Source organism: Otolemur garnettii, unplaced genomic scaffold, assembly GCF_000181295.1.
Source record: "Otolemur garnettii isolate 467f Iridium unplaced genomic scaffold, OtoGar3 scaffold00001, whole genome shotgun sequence".
Lineage (NCBI taxonomy): Eukaryota > Metazoa > Chordata > Mammalia > Primates > Galagidae > Otolemur > Otolemur garnettii.
In genome coordinates, this window is record NW_003852396.1 from 69,335,976 (window position 1) to 69,356,101 (window position 20,126).

Consider the following 20,126-nt stretch of genomic DNA (forward strand, 5'->3'; position numbering starts at 1 on the left):
CACGTCACACGCTCCAGTGAAATTTGGGAAGCCTTTTCTGTACGCCCAAGCCAAGAACACATCTGCCAAGAAATTGCTGTGGCTCCAACCGGCCCTGAAAACCCGGTAACTAAGGTCGGAGGAAGAGGGAGGCAACCCCACGTGCCAGCGGGCGTTGATTTGGCCCCGAGGTGGCTGGCGCTGACCGGCTACCAAGTGCGGAGGTGGCAGCGGGCGCTCCGCCCCTTCCTCGTGCTCTGGTCTCGACCTTTTCCTACTGTCACCCGCCCCGTCCAGCGGCGCGTCCACGTGTGCGCCAAGGCGTCCTCCGACTTGGGCGGCGAGAGACTAGCTGCGTCTCTAACAGTCCCGGACCCCCGGCCTGGCACCGGACGGCCCCCCGTCCACCTCCTCCGTCCCCGATCCGGGCGCGCCGGGGCGCCGGGCGCAGTTGTCCTCACACGCGTAAAGCGCCAGAGGGCGTTTCCGGGTAGAGGAAACCGACACTTATCGCGCGTCTGCGGAGTGGCCGCGCCTGCCTCCTGCAGCTCCGCCAAGTAGGTGTGACCCCCCACTTTGTGGAGAGGGAAGCCGTCTGGGCCTGTCCCTGTGCGCTTTGCAAAAGCCTTTGTGCTTCCGTCTCGAAGCCCTTGGCTCTGGTCCCCCTTCCTCCGCCTGGAAACCCGGAGCCTTCTCTCGCGAGGCGAGAGGCTCCGCAGAGGGCCCTTTCGGTTTTCTACGCGTGATAGCCGCTCGGCTTGCGGGATTGCGAGGCCTGATCCTGGAAACCCGGGTCGGGTTGTGGACTTGTCACTGCCCCGCGGGACACCCTGAGCCTCGAACTCCGCTGCCCCACCACCCTGGCCCATCCCGGCCTCCGCCCACTGCGCTGCCCTTCCTCAGCCTTGTACTGTCTGGAGAGCCCGGCCCATTGGGGGAGGACCCCTGGGAAGACTTCAGGGAGCTGAATACAGTCCCCGGGGCCCTCTGGGCTTCTGGGCCTCCCACAGATCACTACGCATCATTTCTTTGTCCAGCAGGATTGGGAAAATTGGCAAGGAGTTTTGATATCATGACTCGTATTCTATTGCACTTTGGCCATGAGCCAGGATTTGTTTTAAGTACTATATTTTCATTATCTCATATGTTTATACCCTCACGGCTGGCCCGTGAGGTAGTCGCTGTTCACATCTGCTTGCTGGTTCAGACCACTCTCTCCTGTCCTCTACACCTCCGTCCATCCAGAGTGAAGATATGTCTCTAGGGTTGTACCTGGGGGGACCTTCCCTTGTGGAAACCCTCACACCTCTGTCCCTTCATTTCTCACCAGCAAACAATCTTATTCTCCCCTTTATACCAGAAGACAGAAAATGTTAATCTAACTTTGAAATTGAGGTCAGCAAGGATGGTAAAAGAATGTTGGTGACCCGTTAGGCTGTGGAATGAAAAACTTTTGCAGAAGTGTAACAAGTGAAAGAATACTAGTCATGACAGTGTAGCAAGTACAGCCCCTGGCATGTACTAGGTCCTTACTAGAGTTTATTTATTGAACTGATCACACACATTGTTACTACTAGGAAGGGACCCGGGAGTGGTGGTTGCTTGAACTTAAAGAAGCGGAAGAGGCGATTAAGAGAAAGGGGACCCCATGACTTAGACTCATTTTTGATGCTTGGTGCTCGGGAAAGCCCTTGAGCAGGACTGTACATTGAGTGCTATGTCTTTTTGCAGATGTTTCCTCAGAAGGAATCTGGGGCACCTGCCACCTGCATGGGCCCAGCCTCCACACAGGACCTGAACAGTAGCTATGGGGATGGTATGGCAGGAGAATGCTCCAGAAAACCAGACCAGAAGCTGCCGGAACTCCGTGGAATGGGTGATCTCACCATGTTCTCCTCTGACAGCTCCTACCTGTCCTCAAGAGGAAGAATGATTAAATGGTTCTGGGACTCAGCTGAGGAGGGCTACAGGACCTACCACATGGATGAGTATGATGAGGACAAGAACCCCAGTGTGAGTGAAGCTCCCCTCCCACTGGGACCCAAGAAAGGACTTTACCTTAGCCAATAGGACAGCACCCAGCTTCCTCTGGTCAAATTGAAGTTTTAGTCCTCTGACCTCCAAGAAGCCTTCTGATGTGGCTTAGAGTTCCTCATTTATTGCCTGAACCAGACAGTGGGCCATTATAATAAAGGGGACCCTGATTTGTGAGAGAGGAATTCAGGAACCATAGGATGCTCTTTTTTCTTTTCTGTTGCCTAGGCTGGAGTGCAATGGTGTCATCAGAGCTCACTGCACCCTCACACTCCTGGGTTTAAGTAATCCTACTGCCTCATCCTCCTGAGTAGCTGGGACCACAGGCATATGCCACCATGCTTGATTAAATTTTTTAATTTTTTTGTGGAGATGGGGTTTCACTATGTTGCTCAGGCTGTTCTTAAACTCCTGGGCTCAAACAATTCTCCAGTCTTGGCCTCCCAAGTGCTAGAATTATAGGCATGAGTCACCATGCCTGGGCCATAGAATGTATTCTATGGATTCTGGCCCACGACCTGTCAACTATCCAACTTTGGGACAGAACTAGGGTTCAGGTCACTACTGTTTCACTGACAGTTTCTGTATTGTGAGCTAGTTACTTAACCTCTTTGACTCTCAGTTCATCTCTAAAATGGGATAATAATGCCTGTCCTGTAGAAGAGTCATGATTAAATGGGAGCAAGTATGTGAAGTTACAGCACAGGGTTTGCCTCCTTGTATGGTCAATAAATGGTGCCTGCTATTATTACTAATATAACTTGTCCCAATTATTAAAAGTTATTCCTAGTAATACCTTCAGAGATCAGAGAGCTGTCACAAACAACTTTTTTTTTTTTTAAATTGAGACATAGTCTGCCCTTGTTAGAGTGCCATGTTGTAACCTCAAACTGTTGGGCTCAAATTATCTTCTTGCCTCAGCCTCCCAAGTAGCTGGGACTACAGGTGCCTGCCACAGTGCCCGGCAATTTTTTTTAGGGATGGTGTCTCGCTCTTCCTCAGGCTGGTCTCAAACTCCTGAGCTCAAGCAATCCACCTGCCTGGCCTTCCCAGACTGCTAGGATTATGTGAATAAGCCACTGTGCCTGGTCTACAAATAACTCTTTAATAATCTTCATTTGCAGAGTGTCCACCAGCTGCCAAGCACTGTTCTAGGTGCTGCAGTTACAGCAGTGAATAATAACAAAGGTCTTTTTCTCATAGAGTTTATATTCTAGGTGAGGAAATAGACAGTAAACAGAGGGAAAAAATATATGTAGTATATGCTGATAAGTACTGTAGAGAAAAATAAATCAAGGTAAAGAGGATAATGAATGATGGTTGGGCTGGGGGTATTGTTATTTAATAGAAGAAGGTAACAGAAGGCTAGTTTAATAAAGTGACATTTGAGCATAGACCTGAAAAAAATGAGCGATCATATTCGTTATCTATTCCTGTGAAATGAATTACCTCAAATCTTATCAGCTTAAAATGACAAGCACTTCATAATTTCTGGGGTTCAGAAATCCTGGTAGGTGTCTCAGGCTCCAGATCTTCTGTGAAGTTGTTGTGAAGCTTGGGGCTGCAGTCTCATCTGAAAGCTCAACTTGGGGAGACTCTATTTCCACATTCACTCACATGGTAATTGTCAGACCTCAGACTCTTTCCACCTTGGGCTTCTCCATGGGACTGCCTCTTGTCATGGCAGGTGGCTTTCCCAGGGTAGAGATCACTATGGAAGCCACAGACTCTTTGATAACATCACCTCAGAAGGGACATCCCATCACATTTTGTGTGTTCTATTCATTAGCAGCAAGTCACTTGGTCTAGCCTGCACTCAAGGGGTGTGACTACCAGGAGGTGGGGATCTTAGGGGCTGCCCACCATGAGAGCAAATCATGAAGATAACTGTGGGAAGAGCATTCTAGGCAGAGGAAACAACCAGTGCAAAGGCCCAGGGGTGGAGTCATGCTTGATGAGTTCAAGGGACAGGAAAGAGGCCAGTGAAGCTAGAGTAAAGCTAGGTGGATAGGTGATGAAATTAGAAAAGTAATGAGAAGGCTCTCAGCAGTTACCAAGCCCTCCTTTATCTTGGACTTCCTAGCCTTTAGCATGATAAATAAATTTATATCATTAATCAATTATTCAGTCTGGAGCATTCTGTTAGCAGCACAAGTGAATGAAGATGGCGAGGAATAGAGTATATAGGAAAATATATGTGGGGGCAGAGGATAATGGGAATTCTCTGTCCTTTCTACTCAGTTTTGCTGTTAACCTAGAACTGCTCTGAGAAATAAATTCTATTAAAAAAATAAAGCACATGTGGGATTTTCCAAAAAAAAAAAAAAAAAGGCGGGGGCAAGTAATGGGGCAACAGTGGCAAGCCTGATTTTAGACAGAGTGGGATAGTATGTAGTCAAAGGAGGAGGAATTTGATCTTATTTTGGTTTTTAAAAGATGACATAGATTGCTGTATACAGATAAGGGAGTGTGCAAGAGAGGGAGTAGGGAGGCTATTATGATGTGGACATTATGGTGGCTTGTCCCAGGACTTAGCAGTGGACTGTGCATGCATTGTGAAGGTAGAGCGACCAGGATGTGCGGATGGATTGGCTGTGGTTGGAAGAGCCTCCCGTTTTGCTTCCCAGAAGGTGAAGCAGCAGCACTACCTTTTATCTTGTCATAATCTGGCTCATTCAGATTCTACTTTTTCATCCCTGCTTCGCTTCCCTGTGCAGGAGGCCTGCACCGATTCTCTCTGGGCACTCTGTAAGGGAGAGCTTGGGCTGTGCCTTCTGGTCCCCCTCTGCTGCTGCATGAGGATCCAGGTGCTGTGTGATGTTGCACGGGTCTCCTGGGGAGTGTTTCACCAGCACAGAGGGCTCTATACCACCCTGTTCCTGTTCCTCCCAGAGTGCTAATTTACTGTGAACATTCTTTCATCCTATAAACATGTACTGAGTTAAACTAAGCCCCTTGAGAGATACAATGGTGCCTTTGGCCTGCATCTGGCCTCCAGGGAGTTCACACTCATAGGAGAGATATATCACATATATCAGTCCCTGTGACCTGGAGCAGAAACTGACCTGTGCTCTAAAGGGGACAGAGAAAGACCTTGGGATACAGAAGAAGAAAAGATCCTTCTAGGTAGGACTTTGTGGAAGCTCCCTCATGGATATAGCATTTGGACAGAGCTTTGGAAATGGGAGCCAAGGGGAGGGCACAGCTTGAGCAAAGGCAGGGAGGGGGATTGGGAGAGTGGGATAATAGAGGGCTTCCACTTTGCTTTGGGGCTTTTCGTTGGCACTCCACTGCCATGCTCACCCTGCCTCTGCACCTCTCTTCTCCAGGGCATCATTAACTTGGGCACCAGTGAGAATAAACTCTGCTTTGATCTGCTGTCCGAGAGGGTAAGTCCTGGGCTACCTCTAGGTGGCATCACCAGCTGTTTTTTTTTTTTTTTTTTTTTAAGACAGAGTTTTACTTTGTCACCCTTGGTAGAGTGTTGCGGCATCACAGCTCACAGCAACCTCCAACTCCTGGGCTTAGGCGATTCTCTTGCCTCAGCCAAAAGAATAGCTGGGACTACAGGCACCCGACACAATGCCTGGCTATTTTTTGTTGCCGTTTGGTGGGGCCAGGTTCGAATTCGCCACCCTTGGTATATGGGGCCAGTGCCCTACCCACTGAGCCACAGGTGCCACCCATCACCGGCTTTGAGGGACTGTCTTTCCTGGAATGCTTTTCCCACAAGAGCCTTAGTGTCCCTGTCCTTAGTGTCCCTGACACACAACTTTTTATGTGATCTTGAGTGAGTCACTTCACCACTGTGGTCCTCTTTGGACTTTTTCCCTTACTTGGTGCCTCCTACTGTGTTGGGTCCCTATCTCTGGGAGAAATAGTGGTATGTGGTCAGTTTTTAGCAACTGGCCCTTTGGGGGAACAATAACAACAAAAAACAGCCCTGATTTGTAACTTTGCCAATTTCTATAGTGTAAATTAGCCCATGGCCAATTACTGATGTGCCATCACTGCATACAGAGTTAGACGAAAGGTGCACTAGTATACTTTGTATAATTTTCCCACCATACAGACATACAAGGTCTGACAAATAAGTTCACAAACTAATCCTAGAAAAAGTGCTACATACCTCTTTGCTAAAGATCACTATCGTCACTTTTGAGGTACTCAACGGAAACTGCACCAACACCAGTGCGTTGTGATGCCAGAGCCTCATCCACACTTCAAAGCAGTTTTAGAATTCTTTTTCTGGAATGACCAATAGAGCTTTCACTGTATGGCACACAAAAACATACAATAACAATAATAAATGCCATTCAGCAAAACACTGCCACACACTGAGGTGAACACAGCTGTGAGACTGATATACCAAGGTTATGAAACTTTGCTGAGGTGTTTGTACAGTGCTGCCAATGTAACTGCACGTGGTAACTTTGTGAACTGGATTATCAGACCTGGTAGAGACTAAGATAACCCCAGATAGACAGTGGTATGTTATGTAGTAACAAATCAGAAGGTGATGATGTTAAGAGTTTATTACCTTTGTTTTTAAAATAATTTACTTAATTTTAAGTTTATATTAATTTAATTTTTTAAAATGGCTGTTTTTAGTACAGCTTACAAAATTCCCGAAACTTTCATAATCAGGTTTTTTGAGCTGGTGTGAACCATCTTTGGCAAACCACTGCAAACATCTAATTATTTCCCAAGGCTGCAGTGGCAGAGTTTGAGTTTGTAGGGGCCCAAAAAAAATATATTTCCAAAGGTGAAAAAAATCCAAGCCCCAAGGGTCAGGGGTTGCAGGGAGTAGGTTTTAAAGACCTGTTTAAAGTAAAGCTAAGGTAGCTCAGCACCAAAATAAATAAAGATGAGCAGCACATATAATTATAAATATTCTATTAAAAATGTAAAAATATCTGGTAAAATTAATTTTAATAATATATTTTATTTAGCTCAATGTATTCAAAGTATGGCTGTTTCAACATGTAATCAACAAAGAAATCATCGATAGTGTGTTTTATATACTTTTTTCTTTTTTTTTAAACTAAGTTTATGTATTTATTTATTTGTTGTTGCAGTTTGGCCAGGGCTGTGTTTGAACTCACCACCCTTGGTATATGGGGCTGACACCCTACTCACTGAGCCACAGACACCAATCCCCATACTTTTTTCATATACTAAGTTTTCCAAATCTAGTGTTTCTCCATTTAGAGCAGCCACATTTTCAGAGCTCAATAGCCGTATGTGGCTAGTGGCTACCATACTGGACAGGGCAGCTGTAAGGAAGAGAGAGGAAAGTGGCTGATTCCTTTTCTTTCTTCTGGCCCCACTGCCCAAGGCCCCTGCATTGGCCCTTTTTGACATTGTGTCTGTGATGCCTGAGGAGTTACTAACGCAGCACTTGGTCACAGAGTAGGTGGTCTAGAAACTGTCATATTTTCCTAAGCATACGATTGAGCTTACCCTGCAGGAAGACAGTGGCCTGAGTCCTCCAGGGGTTGGACCCAGGACTGAAGTGGTGGTCCCAGTGCTGGGGCTTTTCTTTCACCCCATGGAGTCACTGAGCAGCGTGGTCTCCCATTGCTGCCTCTGCACATCATCCCTCTGGGTTTTTCTATTTGGCAGTGTTATATAGAGAGCACTGGACTAGGAGTCAAAAATTCTGCATGTTTCTCTCCATTCTGCCATTTGCTAGCTCTGTGACCTTGTTTGAATGACCTCACTTTTTTTCAACCTTAGTTTCCTCATCTGCAAAATGGGCATGAGAAAGCCACCCCTGTGCTGTGTGTCTGGTGAACAGAACAGGCGCTTGGCTTTCCAGGTCCCAGTGCTGTGGATGCCGGTGCCAGCCTCAGCCCTTCTCTTTCCTCTCTGTCCCCAGCTAAGTCAGCAAGACATGCAATGGGTAGAGCCATCCCTGCTGCAGTACCCTGACTGGAGGGGACATCTGTTGTAAGTAGTTGCCATAGGCTAGTGGTTCTTAACACGGGACGAGTTTACCCCTTTAGGGATGTGTGGTAACATCTGGAGGCATTTTTGGTCATTATTGCTGGAAAGGGGTGCTTCTGGCATTTAGTGGGGACAGGCCAGGGATGCTGCTGAAGTTCTTGCAGTGCACAGTGTAGCCCCCACAACAAAGAATTATCTGGCCCCAAATGTCAATAGTGGCAGGTGGAGAAAGCCTTCCAGGGCAGACGGGCTAGTCCTGAAGACCTGGAAATTGCAGGGTCTCCTACAGCATCTGTAGGGAACTGGTGCCTCCTGCCAGTCCCCCCCCAGCACAGGAGCTACTTGGCTTTGTTTCTGTGACCATGGGTGTTTGGCATGGAGAGGACCTTCAGTGGAGGAGTCTTCATTTCCACTGTCTCAGTAGCTCAGAGAAGCCAGCATTGGTGTCAGGAGAACTTGCAGGACCTTTTCCTAATGGTAAGAAGGGAGGTGGTAAATACCGTGTTTCCCCAAAAATAAGACACTGTCTTATATTTATTTTTTCTCAAGAAGACACGCTAGGGCTTATTTTCAGGGGATGTCTTCCTCTCCGTGCTGAAACGCATGGTGTGGCTATGCAGATACGCTACCATCACTAGGTCTTATTATCGGGGTAGGGCTTGTATTTAACAAATGCATAGAAATCCTGCTAGGGCTTATTTTTTGGGTAGGTCTTATTTTCGGGGAAACACAATAATACTATGAACGATTTGTCCTCATTGAAATACTTATGAGGGGCTGGATGCTCTTCTCAGGACTTAGCAGCCAAGCAGAACTTGTCCCCAAGACTGATTACATAGTACTGTGTTTGTTTAGTGTAGTAGGTAGAAGGGTAGGCCCCGGCGTCAGACCCCTGGGGTTGAGTGTGTGCTTTGCCTCTTATCAGCAAGTGACTTCATTTCTACAGTCCTCAGTCTGTCTATGCAAGGGGGATAATTAAGTAGTAGTCACATCATAGGATTATTATGACAATCAAGTAAGTAAAATTTTCTGAATAACATTTGCATAAGGCAGCGGTTCTCAACCTGTGGGTTGCAACCCCTTTGGGGGTCAGACAACCCTTTCACAGGGGTTGCCTAAAACCACCCTGCATATCAGATATTTACATTACGATTCATAACAGTAGCAAAATACTGAAAGTTATGAAGTCGCAACGAAAATAATTTTATGGTTGGGGATCACCACAACATGAGCAACTGTATTAAAGGGTCACGACATTAGGAAGGTTGAGAACCACTGGCATAAGGCAAATGTTCAAAATATATTAGCAATAATAGCTATGGTAATAATGACATTATTATGATTAGTTAGATCTACATATAGCGTGTTATTTTTGGTATCCCTGAGGTCTCCTGATGAGGTGGGGTTTGCTGTCCTAGAACTCCTGCAATACACATAGGTGGTGGTGGTGGTGATGGTGGCGGCAGGGAGGGTTCCAAAGAGTGGAGACAGGTGCGACCACACCTCCCTAGTAGGAAACTGGGGAAGAGTAACAGCTCCTAATACACATAGTGGTGGTGGTGGTGGAGGTGGCGGGGAGGTGGGTGCCAAGGAGTGGAGACTGGAGTGACCACACCTCCCTAGTGGGAAACTGGGGAAGAGTAACAGCAGCTGCCTGCAGAGTTACCAGGGCGCCCTGGGCTGCGCTGTGGGTTGAGGACTCTCTGGCACACACTGACTATTGTCTTTTCTCCAGCCTCCGGGAGGAAGTAGCCAAGTTCTTGTCCTTCTACTGCAAGAGCCCGGCACCCCTCAAACCAGAGAATGTGAGTAGCCCCCTCTTCTGTTCCTTCTTGCCCTTCTGCCTCCCCTCCCAACTTTTGGCTGGCCAAGGGCAAGGTGGGAGTGGGATCTGCCCTTTATCTGATTTTGATTTGTTTCAATGGGGAATTAGACCTACCTCTTCTCTTCTTGCCCCTAGTCTTAGATGTTCAAGCTTTGGGTATAATTTCTGTGCCTTGTTCTCCATTGCCACACTGTCAGGCAAGACCTTTTGAGTGACTAGCCCTCTCTACCTTGCTCGGATGATTTGGAGCAGAGTCCACACAGATGACCTTGACTGTTGGTTGGGAGGGGCCTTTGGGGACCTCCTGGGTTTTGTTGTGACAGAGTCCTGGATGGTCTGAGGAGGGCCCTGGCTCGCCCTCTGTGCTGTCTTGGGACAAAGGCTGGGGGTCCTGGCTTTCCCATGGAACGATTCATCTCCATCCCATGGATGTGTCATCCTCAGGTGGTTGTTCTGAATGGCTGTGCCTCCCTCTTCTCAGCTCTGGCCACCGTGCTATGTGAGGCGGGGGGTAAGTGAGCTCTGGGACCCCTCTGTGTGGGGGGCAGTGTTGTGCCCACAGCATCCCCAGTCTGGCCTCAATGACTGTATTAGTATGCTTTGGCCATGGCGGAATCTACTAGGCTGCAGGGGGCTTAAGTAAGTGGCTTAACAAGATACCCGGGTTGGCCGTTCCAGGGGAGGTTAGTGTGACGTCAGGGTCCTGGGCTCTCACTTCTCTTTTCCTTCATGGTTGCTAGGTGTTTGTTGCCCTCATATGCCGGTGCATCTTAGAGCAAGGAGAAATGGGTGAGGTTGTGCCATGACTCGTTTTTATCAGGAGAGTAGGGGTATTCTTTACCAGAAGAGCCCCAGTGGCACCAGAGGTCACCTGATCTATTACTAATCAGGATTGATTCATAAACCCAAAGCAGTCTCTGGTGAAGGCAACTAAGAGAAATACAACTGCCTTAAACCAAACATGGTTCATCCCCTAGGCCTGTGGAGATGAGCCCCCCTGGGTTGCTGATCATATCTGAAAACACTGGTGGTCTCTTAGCAAGGAAGAAAATCAGAGTGGTGGGTGAGTAGGCAGCCTGCAGTGCTGGTGCAAGAGCTGTAGTAGTATTAAGATCTGGTCATGGCCAGGGTTATTGGTTACAAGGAACAGAGCCCCACTCATGATAGCTTAACTAGTGATGACAATATTAGTAACATTTAGTGACCCGGTCCTGGCTTCAGGATTTATGCACAGTATGCCATTTAATTCTCACATCACCCCTACAAGATAGGTTCTGTGGTTATTTCCATTTTACAGATGAGGAGACTAAGACATAGGAGTAACTTGTTTTTTTTTTTTTTTTGAGACAGAGCCTCAAGCTGTCCCCCTGGGTAGAGTGCCATGGCATTACAGCTCACAGCAACCTCCAACTCCTGGGCTCAAGCGAGTCTCCTGCCTCTGCCTCCCAAGTAGCTGGGACCACAGGCGCCCGCCACAACGCCCGGCTATTTTTTGGTTGCAGCCATCATTGTTGTTTGGCGGGTCTGGGCTGGGGATTCGAACCCGCCACCTTAGGTGTACGTGGCTGGCGCCTTAGCTGGTTGAGCTATAGGCGCCGAGCCAGGAGTAACTTGTTAAAGCGACACAAATAGAGATGGTAACCAGGATTCTAATCATAAAGGGAAGAGTCATTGTAAGGTTATAATAGGTGATTTTTTTCCCATTCTATAATGCTCAAGAACAGGGACCCTCTAAACTTTAGGTTCCTGTCTGTAAAGTTAGGGTGATAATAGTACATCCTGGGGAGAGTGTGAAAAGCAAACGAGATGAAATACACATAAATGTTCAGCGTAATTCGCAGCACATAGTGGGTGCTCAGTAAACGCTTGCTGTTAATTATTAGGTAAGGAACTTATTTCAGTGGACCATAGCTTTAAAAAGACTTTTGGGAGTTGAGAGCATGAGCATGTCCCCAATGTTTCCCAAGGATGTTGAAGACTTGGAGAGCCAATTGGTCAATGGACAGGGGCTGGGGGTGTACTGGCCCAAGGATGAAAGGCCCTGACCCTTTCTGTCCCCAGAGGCTTTCCTGATCCCTACCCCATACTATGGAGCTATCACACAGCATGTCTATCTCTATGGCCATGTCCGGCTGGCCTACGTCTATCTGGACAGTGAGGTAAGGTGTGACCTGGGCCTGCCTGTAGGCCAGGAGCTTCCTGAGTCTGAATTTGAGGGTGGATGACATGGAAAGAAGTACATGCTGGGGGAGCTGGGGTTGTGGGGAACAGGGGAGGGGTCTTCTGTTACCATATGGCTATCACACTTGGCAGAGGCTTCTAAGCTTTGGGCTCTGATACCCTTGGCATTGATGTAGAAGCCAAGAGCCAGTCCCAGAAATAGTGGGGTGGGAACAGAACAGAGAAGAACTCAACATGAAAGTCCTCAGACCCCAATCAGAGGACCCTGGGGGCCTCCGTCAGAAACCTGAGAGTTATGAGGGTGTGATGGGGTGGGGTGGACAGCAGTAAGATACCCACCCCTCATTTTCCTAGTGATTCTTCCAAGTAGGCTGGTAATTATAGAGGAGGAGAGGTCTGAAAGTTCAGGTTTGGATGGTGGTCACTGAATTTGGTTGGTGGCTTTGGTGGGTCTTTTTCCAGGTCACTGGGACAGACACACGCCCCTTCCAGCTCACAGTGGAGAAGCTGGAGATGGCCTTACAAGAAGCTAATTCTAAGGTTTGGGGCTCAAAATCAACCCAAGGCTGGGAGTGGGTGTGTCTGAGCAGGGTGTGAACCCTCTTCCTGTGGCGATCTCACATGGGAGTAGGGTTGGCAGCTCATGATGGGGACATGTGGGTAGAGTGGTGGCACAGAACTGCTTTGGGAGCCAGGCAGGACCCTACCCATGGAGAGTCTTCCCTTTAGAAAAAGACCTCAGTGTACAGAGAATCAACCAGGCAGCTGCACCCCAACTGCTCCCCTCTCCCCATCCCATCTGATTCTGATTCTGTGGGTCAGGTGTGGAGTGCAGGAGTCTGTGGTTTAATAAGTGCCCCTTATGACTTATTAAGGGAAGGGGGGAGCCCTGCCCGCTTTGAGGGGACCTGAGGCCTCCTGAAAAGGCGGAGAGCAGCACTTGATAGTTCCTTTCCAGTCCATTTGTGTCTACTCACTGTTTTCTACCTTGGTCTCTAAAGCTGTCCAGGATCACTGTAGAAATTTTGAAAGTGCAGGAGGCCCACCCATGATTCTACCAACACTTGGGCACATTTCCCTCTGCGCTTCACTCTTTGCCTTTGTTTTCTTTTCATTGTTGGCACAATGCCACCGATGTCATTCTGTGTCATACTTATGTGCTTCCTGTTGGGTCATGAACATGTCCCCTCACATTTCCCTGGGAGCCACCCAGTGATTACTGCCCTTCCACTGTGCAGCTCTGGCCTTGGGGAAGAGCTGAGGGTCTCTTGCCTTGTGATGGTTTCAGGGTGTAAAGGTCAAAGGCCTCATCCTTATCAACCCCCAGAACCCTCTGGGCGACATCTACTCCCCGGGAGAGCTGCAGGAGTACCTGGTATTTGCCAAGAGGTGAGGCACCCACAGTCCCCCTCACAGTGTCCGGGCAGGCCCTTTTACCCTCCTCACCCCACTGGGGGCTTCTGTTATACTTGCTTGGGCCCCTTCCTGTGGTGGAGTAGGGAAGTAGGAATTTGTAAGATGCCATCTCTCTCGCTCACTTTCTGACAATAGCTATCATTTCTTACACACTCTGTATCTCATACAGTCCTCACAACAACCCTGTCAAATACTGATACTATTGGGGGTCCAGTTCAGAGTCATCACGTGAGGCGTGGAGCCCCACTGGGGTATGGGTCTTTCTGACTCAAGCTCTCCTACTTAACTGTGCCTCTCCTTGGAGGTACCTGGGGGGGGCCCTCTCCCCGACAGTGCTCCACTGTCATCTGTTTTGAAAGCTCTACTGTCAATCTGCTTTGCACGTATGGCTTCCTGTTAGTTTGAAAAAATAGACAAAAGCAGGGTGATCCTGGAGAAAACCAGTTTGGTAACCCTGGGCTGGACCCAGGTCCCTCTGGGTTTGTGGGGCTCTGCCACCCCTCTCTGCAAACCAAGCTCTGTCCTCCCCACCACCTGCCTCCCTCCAGGCACGAGCTGCACGTGATTGTGGATGAGGTCTACATGCTGTCTGTGTTTGAGGACTCGGTTGGATACCGAAGCGTTCTAAGCCTGGAAGGGTGAGGGTCTCTCAACACCCACTAACTCCATCTGCCCCCCATTTCCCCAAGGAGCTTTAGCCTCTTTCTGGCTCAGCCCACAGGGCATGGCTTGCCCAGGGCAATTCCTCTTCCATTCAGCTGAAGGCACTGGTCCTCACATTCCCTGATGAGAGGGTGGAAGGGTTGGGCTAGATCATGGGTTTGCAAATTGTTCTGGGGCTTCTGAGAACTGCAAGAGGGGCTTAAAAATTCCTTGAGGGAGGGCTTAGTGGGTGGAAAACTGGCCTTTGCTGATTCCTTCATCCCGAGTAGCTCTAGTTTTCTTCTTTCATTCATTTACTCTCTCATTCATTCATTACATTCTGGAGCCACTTGCATGTGCCAAACACTTTTGGCTATTTAAATATAGGGTGAAAGCAAAAATCTGTGGCCAAAATACCTTTGGAAACACCTGAACCAGATCATCTGTAAAGTCTGTAGATGCGGCCCCAGGAACTTTACAGATCTACTGTTTGATCAGAACCTTCTGCCCTAGTAGGTTCTTTCCATTGGTTCTCTCGTCCTATTCCTCACAAAGCTCTGCAAATTAGATGGAGCATGAATTGTTAACTCCCATACATTTTATGGATTAGGAAAGTGGGACATAGAGAAAAGAGTGACTTGTCCATGATCCTTGGGTAGTCATGGAAACAACAAGCATTGAGCATCTTTCCAGGTACTGTGCTTGGTGCTGCGGTTACAGCACTGAATGGACTTTGATTCGTAGCCAGGAAGAAAAAAAAAACATTTTGGCTTCTAAATACACAGCTAGTTGTTGGATTATGGATAAGTGCTAACACAGAAGTCTGGAGAGCTATGGGAGGACCTGCTTGGGGTACACGATTGGCCTGGTGCTTGGGAGTGGTTAGGGAAGGTCTCTTTGAGGAATTGATCAGAAGTCAGCAAACTCTTCCTGTAAAGGGCCAGATGGTAAATATTTTATGCATTATAGACCATGTGGTTTCTCACTCAACCCTGCGTTAGAAACTACATAAATGAGTTAAGGGTAGCTGTGTTTCATCAAAACTTTATTCACAAAAATAAGCAGTAGGCTAGATTTGGCCCGTGGACTATTACTTGCTGAATCTGCTCCAAAGGATGAATGGTAATTGGTGGTACAAAGAGTTGAAAACACAGGGCTTGACCCAGAACCAGAACCAGAAGCTGATTCGTCCATCCACCTTCCAATTGTTCAACCAAACACAGGTGAGCCGCCATGGTTCTGAGTTGCCTCTATTCCCATGCTGTGTTCTCTGCAGGCTGCCTGACCCCCAGAGGACCCATGTAATGTGGGCTACTAGCAAGGTGAGCTTCTAGTTGGCCTCAGGAGTGTTAGGGAGGTGGGAGAGCAGAGAGGTGGATGGAACCAGCTTCCTCCAAGGAGGGTTGGCCGCTGCCTGGAGTGCTTCTTTCTGCAGGACTTTGGGATGTCTGGGCTCCGCTTTGGCACGCTGTACACAGAAAACCAGGATGTGGCTACCGCTGTGGCTTCCCTCTGCCGCTATCATGGTCTCAGTGGCTTGGTCCAGCACCAGATGGCACAGCTGCTCCGAGACCGTGGTGACTTCCTGGGCCTGGTGACCTAAAAACGGGGGGAGGTTTGGAGTCAGCCTGGGATTGCCCAGAGATCATGGATCATTTTCCCATGAGAAGAATTTACGGTGGTGTTTGAGAGTGTCAGCTCTGGACCCAGATTGGGTCCATGCCCTGCTCAGTCACTTCCTGGATGTGTGGCACATTACTTCCCCTCCCTGAACCTCAGTTTCCTCCTCTGTAAAACAAGGATTATGATGGTACCCGTCTGGTAAGGTAGTGTGATCTGTAATTTAATTAGAATAGTGCTAGGCATATAACAGGCACTTTGTCAATGTGTAGTTTTTATTAGCTGTGAGCACTTAGAAAACACAACAGAATAGGCCAGGTGCAGTGGCTCACGCCTGTAATCCTAGCACTCTGGGGGGCCAAGGCAGGTGGATTGCTTGAGCTCAGGAGTTCAAGACCAGCCTTAGCAAGAGTGAGACCTCGTCTCCACAATAGCCAGGTGTTGTAGTAGATTCCCATAGTGCCAGCTGGGAGACTGAGACAAAAGAATCGCTGGAGCCCAAGAGCTTGGGGGTTTTATGAGCTATGATGCCATGGCACTGTACTGAGGGTGACAAAGTGAGACTCTGTCTTAAAAAAAAAATACAACAGAAGCTACTAAGAAAAGATTGTTACAATCATTTCTCCAGATGTGAATCTGTTCTCTTCCTGGGTTCAGGTATGGAGTGTAGATAGTAAAGGTTATGTGTAGTTGCCACTGTTTATTGAGCCCTGCAGCTGCTTTTGCTGTTTTGTTTCATTTGTTCCTGTCCAGAGTCCTAGAAGCAAGAACTCTCATATTTCCCCCATTATTTTACAGATGAGGAAAGTGAAGACCAAATATTATATGCTCACTATAATAGCTAAGAGTTTTAAAAGTAGTGATAACATCACGTGTCGATAAGGATGAGGAGCAGCTGGAACTCTCATTCATTGTTGGTGGGGATGTAAGATGGTTCAGCCACTTTGGAAAACAATCCTGTAGTTTCTTATAAACTTATTATTTTTTAAGACAGAGACTCCAGCTGTCACTCAGGATAGAGTTCTGTGGTGTCATAGCTCATAGCAACTTCCAACTCGAGCTCAAGCTATCCTCTTGCCTCAGTTTTTCTATTTTTAGTAGAGATGGGGTCTTGCTGTTTGCTCAGGCTGTTCTTGAACTCGTAAGCTCAAGCAATCCCCGTACCTCAGCCTCCCAGAGTGCCAGGATTACAGGTGTGAGCCACCACGCCCAGCCTGTTTCTCATAAACACACACTTACCACGTGACCCAGCAATCCCACTTCTAGATATTGACCCTGATATTCACAAAAGATGTCTATGTGAATGTTTATAGCTGCTTTATTCATAGTCACTCACACCTGGAGACAACCCCAGTATCCTTCTGCAGATGAATGGCTGTGCCAGTGGTGGCACATCCACACAATGGGATACTGCTCTACAATAAAGTCCGTGACAACACAGACTGATCTCAAGGGCATTCTGTTGAGTGAAAGACGCTAATCTCAAAAGATTATATACTGTGTAATTCCATACATACTGTATAATACTGTATGAATACATACTGTCAATTCCCCTTCTGTGGCATTCTGGAAAGGGCAAAACTGTAGTGACAGATAACAGATCAGTGGATGCAAGGAAGGGGCCACCATGACTGTAAACAGCCTAAGGATGTTCTTTGGGATGATGGAACTGTTCAGAATCCTGACTAAGGGGGGTGGTGGCACAAATCTGTACATGTGTTCAAATTCATAGAACTGTTCAGCAACAACCAAAGAAGCTCAATAAAACATGAGGATCAGGCTGGGCATAGTGGTTCATGCCTGTAGTTCTATCTCTCTGGGAGGCTGAGGCGGGTGGATTGCTTGAGCTCGGGAGTTCAAGACCAATCTGAGCAAGAGTGAGACCCCATTTCTATTTTAAAAAAGTAGAAAAGTGGCTCGGCGCCTGTGGCTCAGATGGCTAAGGCGCCAGCCACATACACCAGAGCTGGCGGGTTCGAATCCAGCCCAGGCCTGCCAAACAACAATGATGGCTGCAACCAAAAAATAGCCGGGTGTTGTGGCAGGTGCCTGAAATCCCAGCTAGTAGGGAGGCTGAAGCAGGACAATTGCTTGATCCCAGGAGTTGGAGGTTGCTGTGAGCTGTGATGCTATGGCACTCTATCCAGGGTGACAGCTTGAGGCTTTGTCTCAAAAAAAAAAAAAGTAGAAAAACTAGCTAGGCATTGTGGGCACCTGTAGTCTTAGCTACTTGGGAGACTGAGGCAAGAGGATTGCTTCAGTCTAAGAGTTTGAGGTTGTTGTCAGCTGACACCACAGTGCTCTAGCCCAGGCAATAGAATGAGACTCTGTCTCAGAAATAAATAAATAAATAAATAATAAAATAAAAAGAAATGAGGATCAAAGAGGTGAAGTTGCCTGAGGCCTCACCCTTTGTCATTGTCATGCTGGGGTCTGAATTTCAATTCCTGTGACTCTAAGCATCACTTTACAACTGGATAAACCTTTGGTTGACTTTTCTATCCTGAGGGACTTTACACTCTGGGTTCCTGAAGAGGGTGTGGGACCTGGGAAGCAAGTCAGGACGTGCATCTGGATGTAAGGTGCTTTATACCAAGCTAGGAATTCTCACCCCCTTCCTACTTTCCCTCTGTAGCCCCTACTCCCTGCCCATCAACCAGCCAAAGGACTCACACAGTCCTGGAAGCTTGTGGCCTCATTCTTTTCAGCATTTAGACTAGTGGGTCTGAGTGGAGGGCTGGTGGGAGATGTATCTTTTGGCTTCCCTTTCACCCATACAGATTGGATCAATCAGGTGTACCTGCCGGGAAACCATGCCCGGCTCAAGGCTGCCTGCGCCTATGTCTCTGAAGAGCTCAGGGCCCTGCGGATCCCCTTCCTGAGTCGTGGGGCCGGCTTCTTCATCTGGGCTGACTTGAGAAAGGTCAGGCAGGTGGAGGTGCAGGTTGGGTGGGAGTTTCATGCCTCTCCCAGCAGGGGAAGGGCCCCGGGGGGAGGTTCTCATCTATATCCCAAGCCCCTTACACCCTCCCAGTACCTGCGCAAGGCCACCTTTGAGGAGGAGATGCTGCTCTGGCGTCGCTTTTTGCACAACAAGGTACTGCTGTCCTTTGGCAAAGCCTTTGAGTGTAAAGAGCCTGGCTGGTTTCGCTTCGTCTTCTCAGACAAGGCCCAGCGGCTTCGCCTGGGTGAGTAGCCTCCTTCCCAGCCTGGCCCCCAACTGCATCCTTCACTCTGCCCTCCCTCCTTTTGTCCCCAGCAACTTCAGCTGGTTCGTCCCCACCCACCTTGCCAGCAGTGCTGACTGGCCCCTCACTGCCCCTTTCTAGGGATGCAGAGGGTCCGGCAGGTGCTGGAGGGTGATGCCCAAATGGCAGAAGATTCCCCCGCCTTGGCAGACCCAGGAGCCAAGTGATCAGTGCAGGTGAGCTGGCTGTTGCCTGATGGACACAGGGCCTAGCAGCCACTGCTGACCTGTGGTGTTCTGGGGCTGCAGAAGACAATGGATGTGCCAGTTGCCAGGAAGATAACCCAGCGAGGCTTTGCCGTTGAAGAAGAACTGCTGCTTGCCTTTCTCTGTGGCATCCAAAGACTCCTCAAGCTGTGGTTCAACTTGGGCCATCCCTCTTCCCTATTAAACAAAACTAGATGCCTCTGTTGTGAGTAATTTACGGAATGGAGTCGTGACTGCTCCTACCCACAGCCTCAACTCCCCCTACCCCCAGCACACAAAGAAAACAACAAACAACCTGTACCTTTTTGCTAGCACTTTCTTACCTCTGTGTTGCCAGGGAAACAAGTCCAAGGAACAGCACGTGTAAGAGAGTAGGCTGAACAATTTTTTAAAAAAGCACTAACTTTCAGATTACAAGGAGAATGATACTAATTCTGTTTGTTCATATTATTGTCCCCACACTGAGGACAGTTGGGCTCACAGCACAGGTCAGTGAGTTAGAGGAGGACAAATGTCATTGTGTTTCACTTAGAAAGGAGGAGAAGGATGAGTGGTGGTTGCGTTGGCAGATAATTGGCTCTACTAGTTTGAAGTCTGTCAGAGAAGCAAGACCCCTCTGAGGGGCCTGTTGAAGTTAGACCAGTGGTTCTCAATCTGTGGGTCGCCACCCCTTTTTAACAATGAAAATACATTGCGGCATTAGGAAGGATGAGAACTACTGAGTTAGACTTTAACCAAATGTAGGAGATACAGAGGCCACGAAGAGGATGGTGGTGGGAGGGTCAGAGGAAAGTCACCAGGCAGGGACCGTGATGGAGACCTGGTGAAGGTGTCTGTGGAGGGCTGTTGCCTGTGTCTGGTGGTTGGCCTGAAACACCTGTAGGTCAGTAAGGCAGGCGATTAGGAAGAAAAGCAGACATAAAGTGGGTGGAAGCAGATAAATTAGCACCTACTGCATGGGTGACGTGTTGTATGGAGCTGGCTCTATTATCTGGGTTCCACACATGTTCCATTCAGGACTGGGAA

At 48.3% G+C, this 20,126-nt stretch overlaps 1 protein-coding gene across 2 annotated transcripts; it reads left to right on the top strand.

The window, feature by feature from the left end:
* The first annotated feature begins 270 nt into the window (after window positions 1–270).
* ACCS (1-aminocyclopropane-1-carboxylate synthase homolog (inactive)) lies at window positions 271–19,301 on the top strand. Of its 2 annotated transcripts, none has more exons than XM_012804221.2 (15): window positions 271–536; window positions 1,711–1,992; window positions 5,343–5,402; window positions 7,895–7,965; window positions 9,698–9,767; window positions 10,232–10,298; window positions 11,849–11,946; window positions 12,431–12,508; window positions 13,257–13,357; window positions 13,933–14,022; window positions 15,303–15,348; window positions 15,462–15,603; window positions 18,427–18,569; window positions 18,681–18,834; window positions 18,976–19,301. In XM_012804221.2, exons 2-15 carry the CDS (start codon window positions 1,711–1,713, stop codon window positions 19,059–19,061), a joined length of 1,488 nt encoding a protein of 495 aa, XP_012659675.1. In that variant the 5' UTR covers window positions 271–536; the 3' UTR covers window positions 19,062–19,301. The 2 variants fall into 2 exon arrangements, with proteins under 2 accessions (XP_012659675.1, XP_023365187.1); XM_023509419.1 differs by lacking the exon at window positions 271–536 and having other exon boundaries at window positions 1,735–1,795; window positions 1,884–1,992.
* Window positions 19,302–20,126: the final 825 nt, after the last annotated feature.

Coding starts and splice junctions, on each gene's coding strand:
- ACCS (XM_012804221.2), top strand. CDS start 1,711: ATGTTTCCTCAGAAGGAATCTGGGGCACCTGCCACCTGCATGGGCCCA. Junction 13,358..13,932: donor TACCTGGTATTTGCCAAGAG/GTGAGGCACCCA, acceptor GCCTCCCTCCAG/GCACGAGCTGCACGTGATTG. Junction 14,023..15,302: donor AGCGTTCTAAGCCTGGAAGG/GTGAGGGTCTCT, acceptor TGTTCTCTGCAG/GCTGCCTGACCCCCAGAGGA.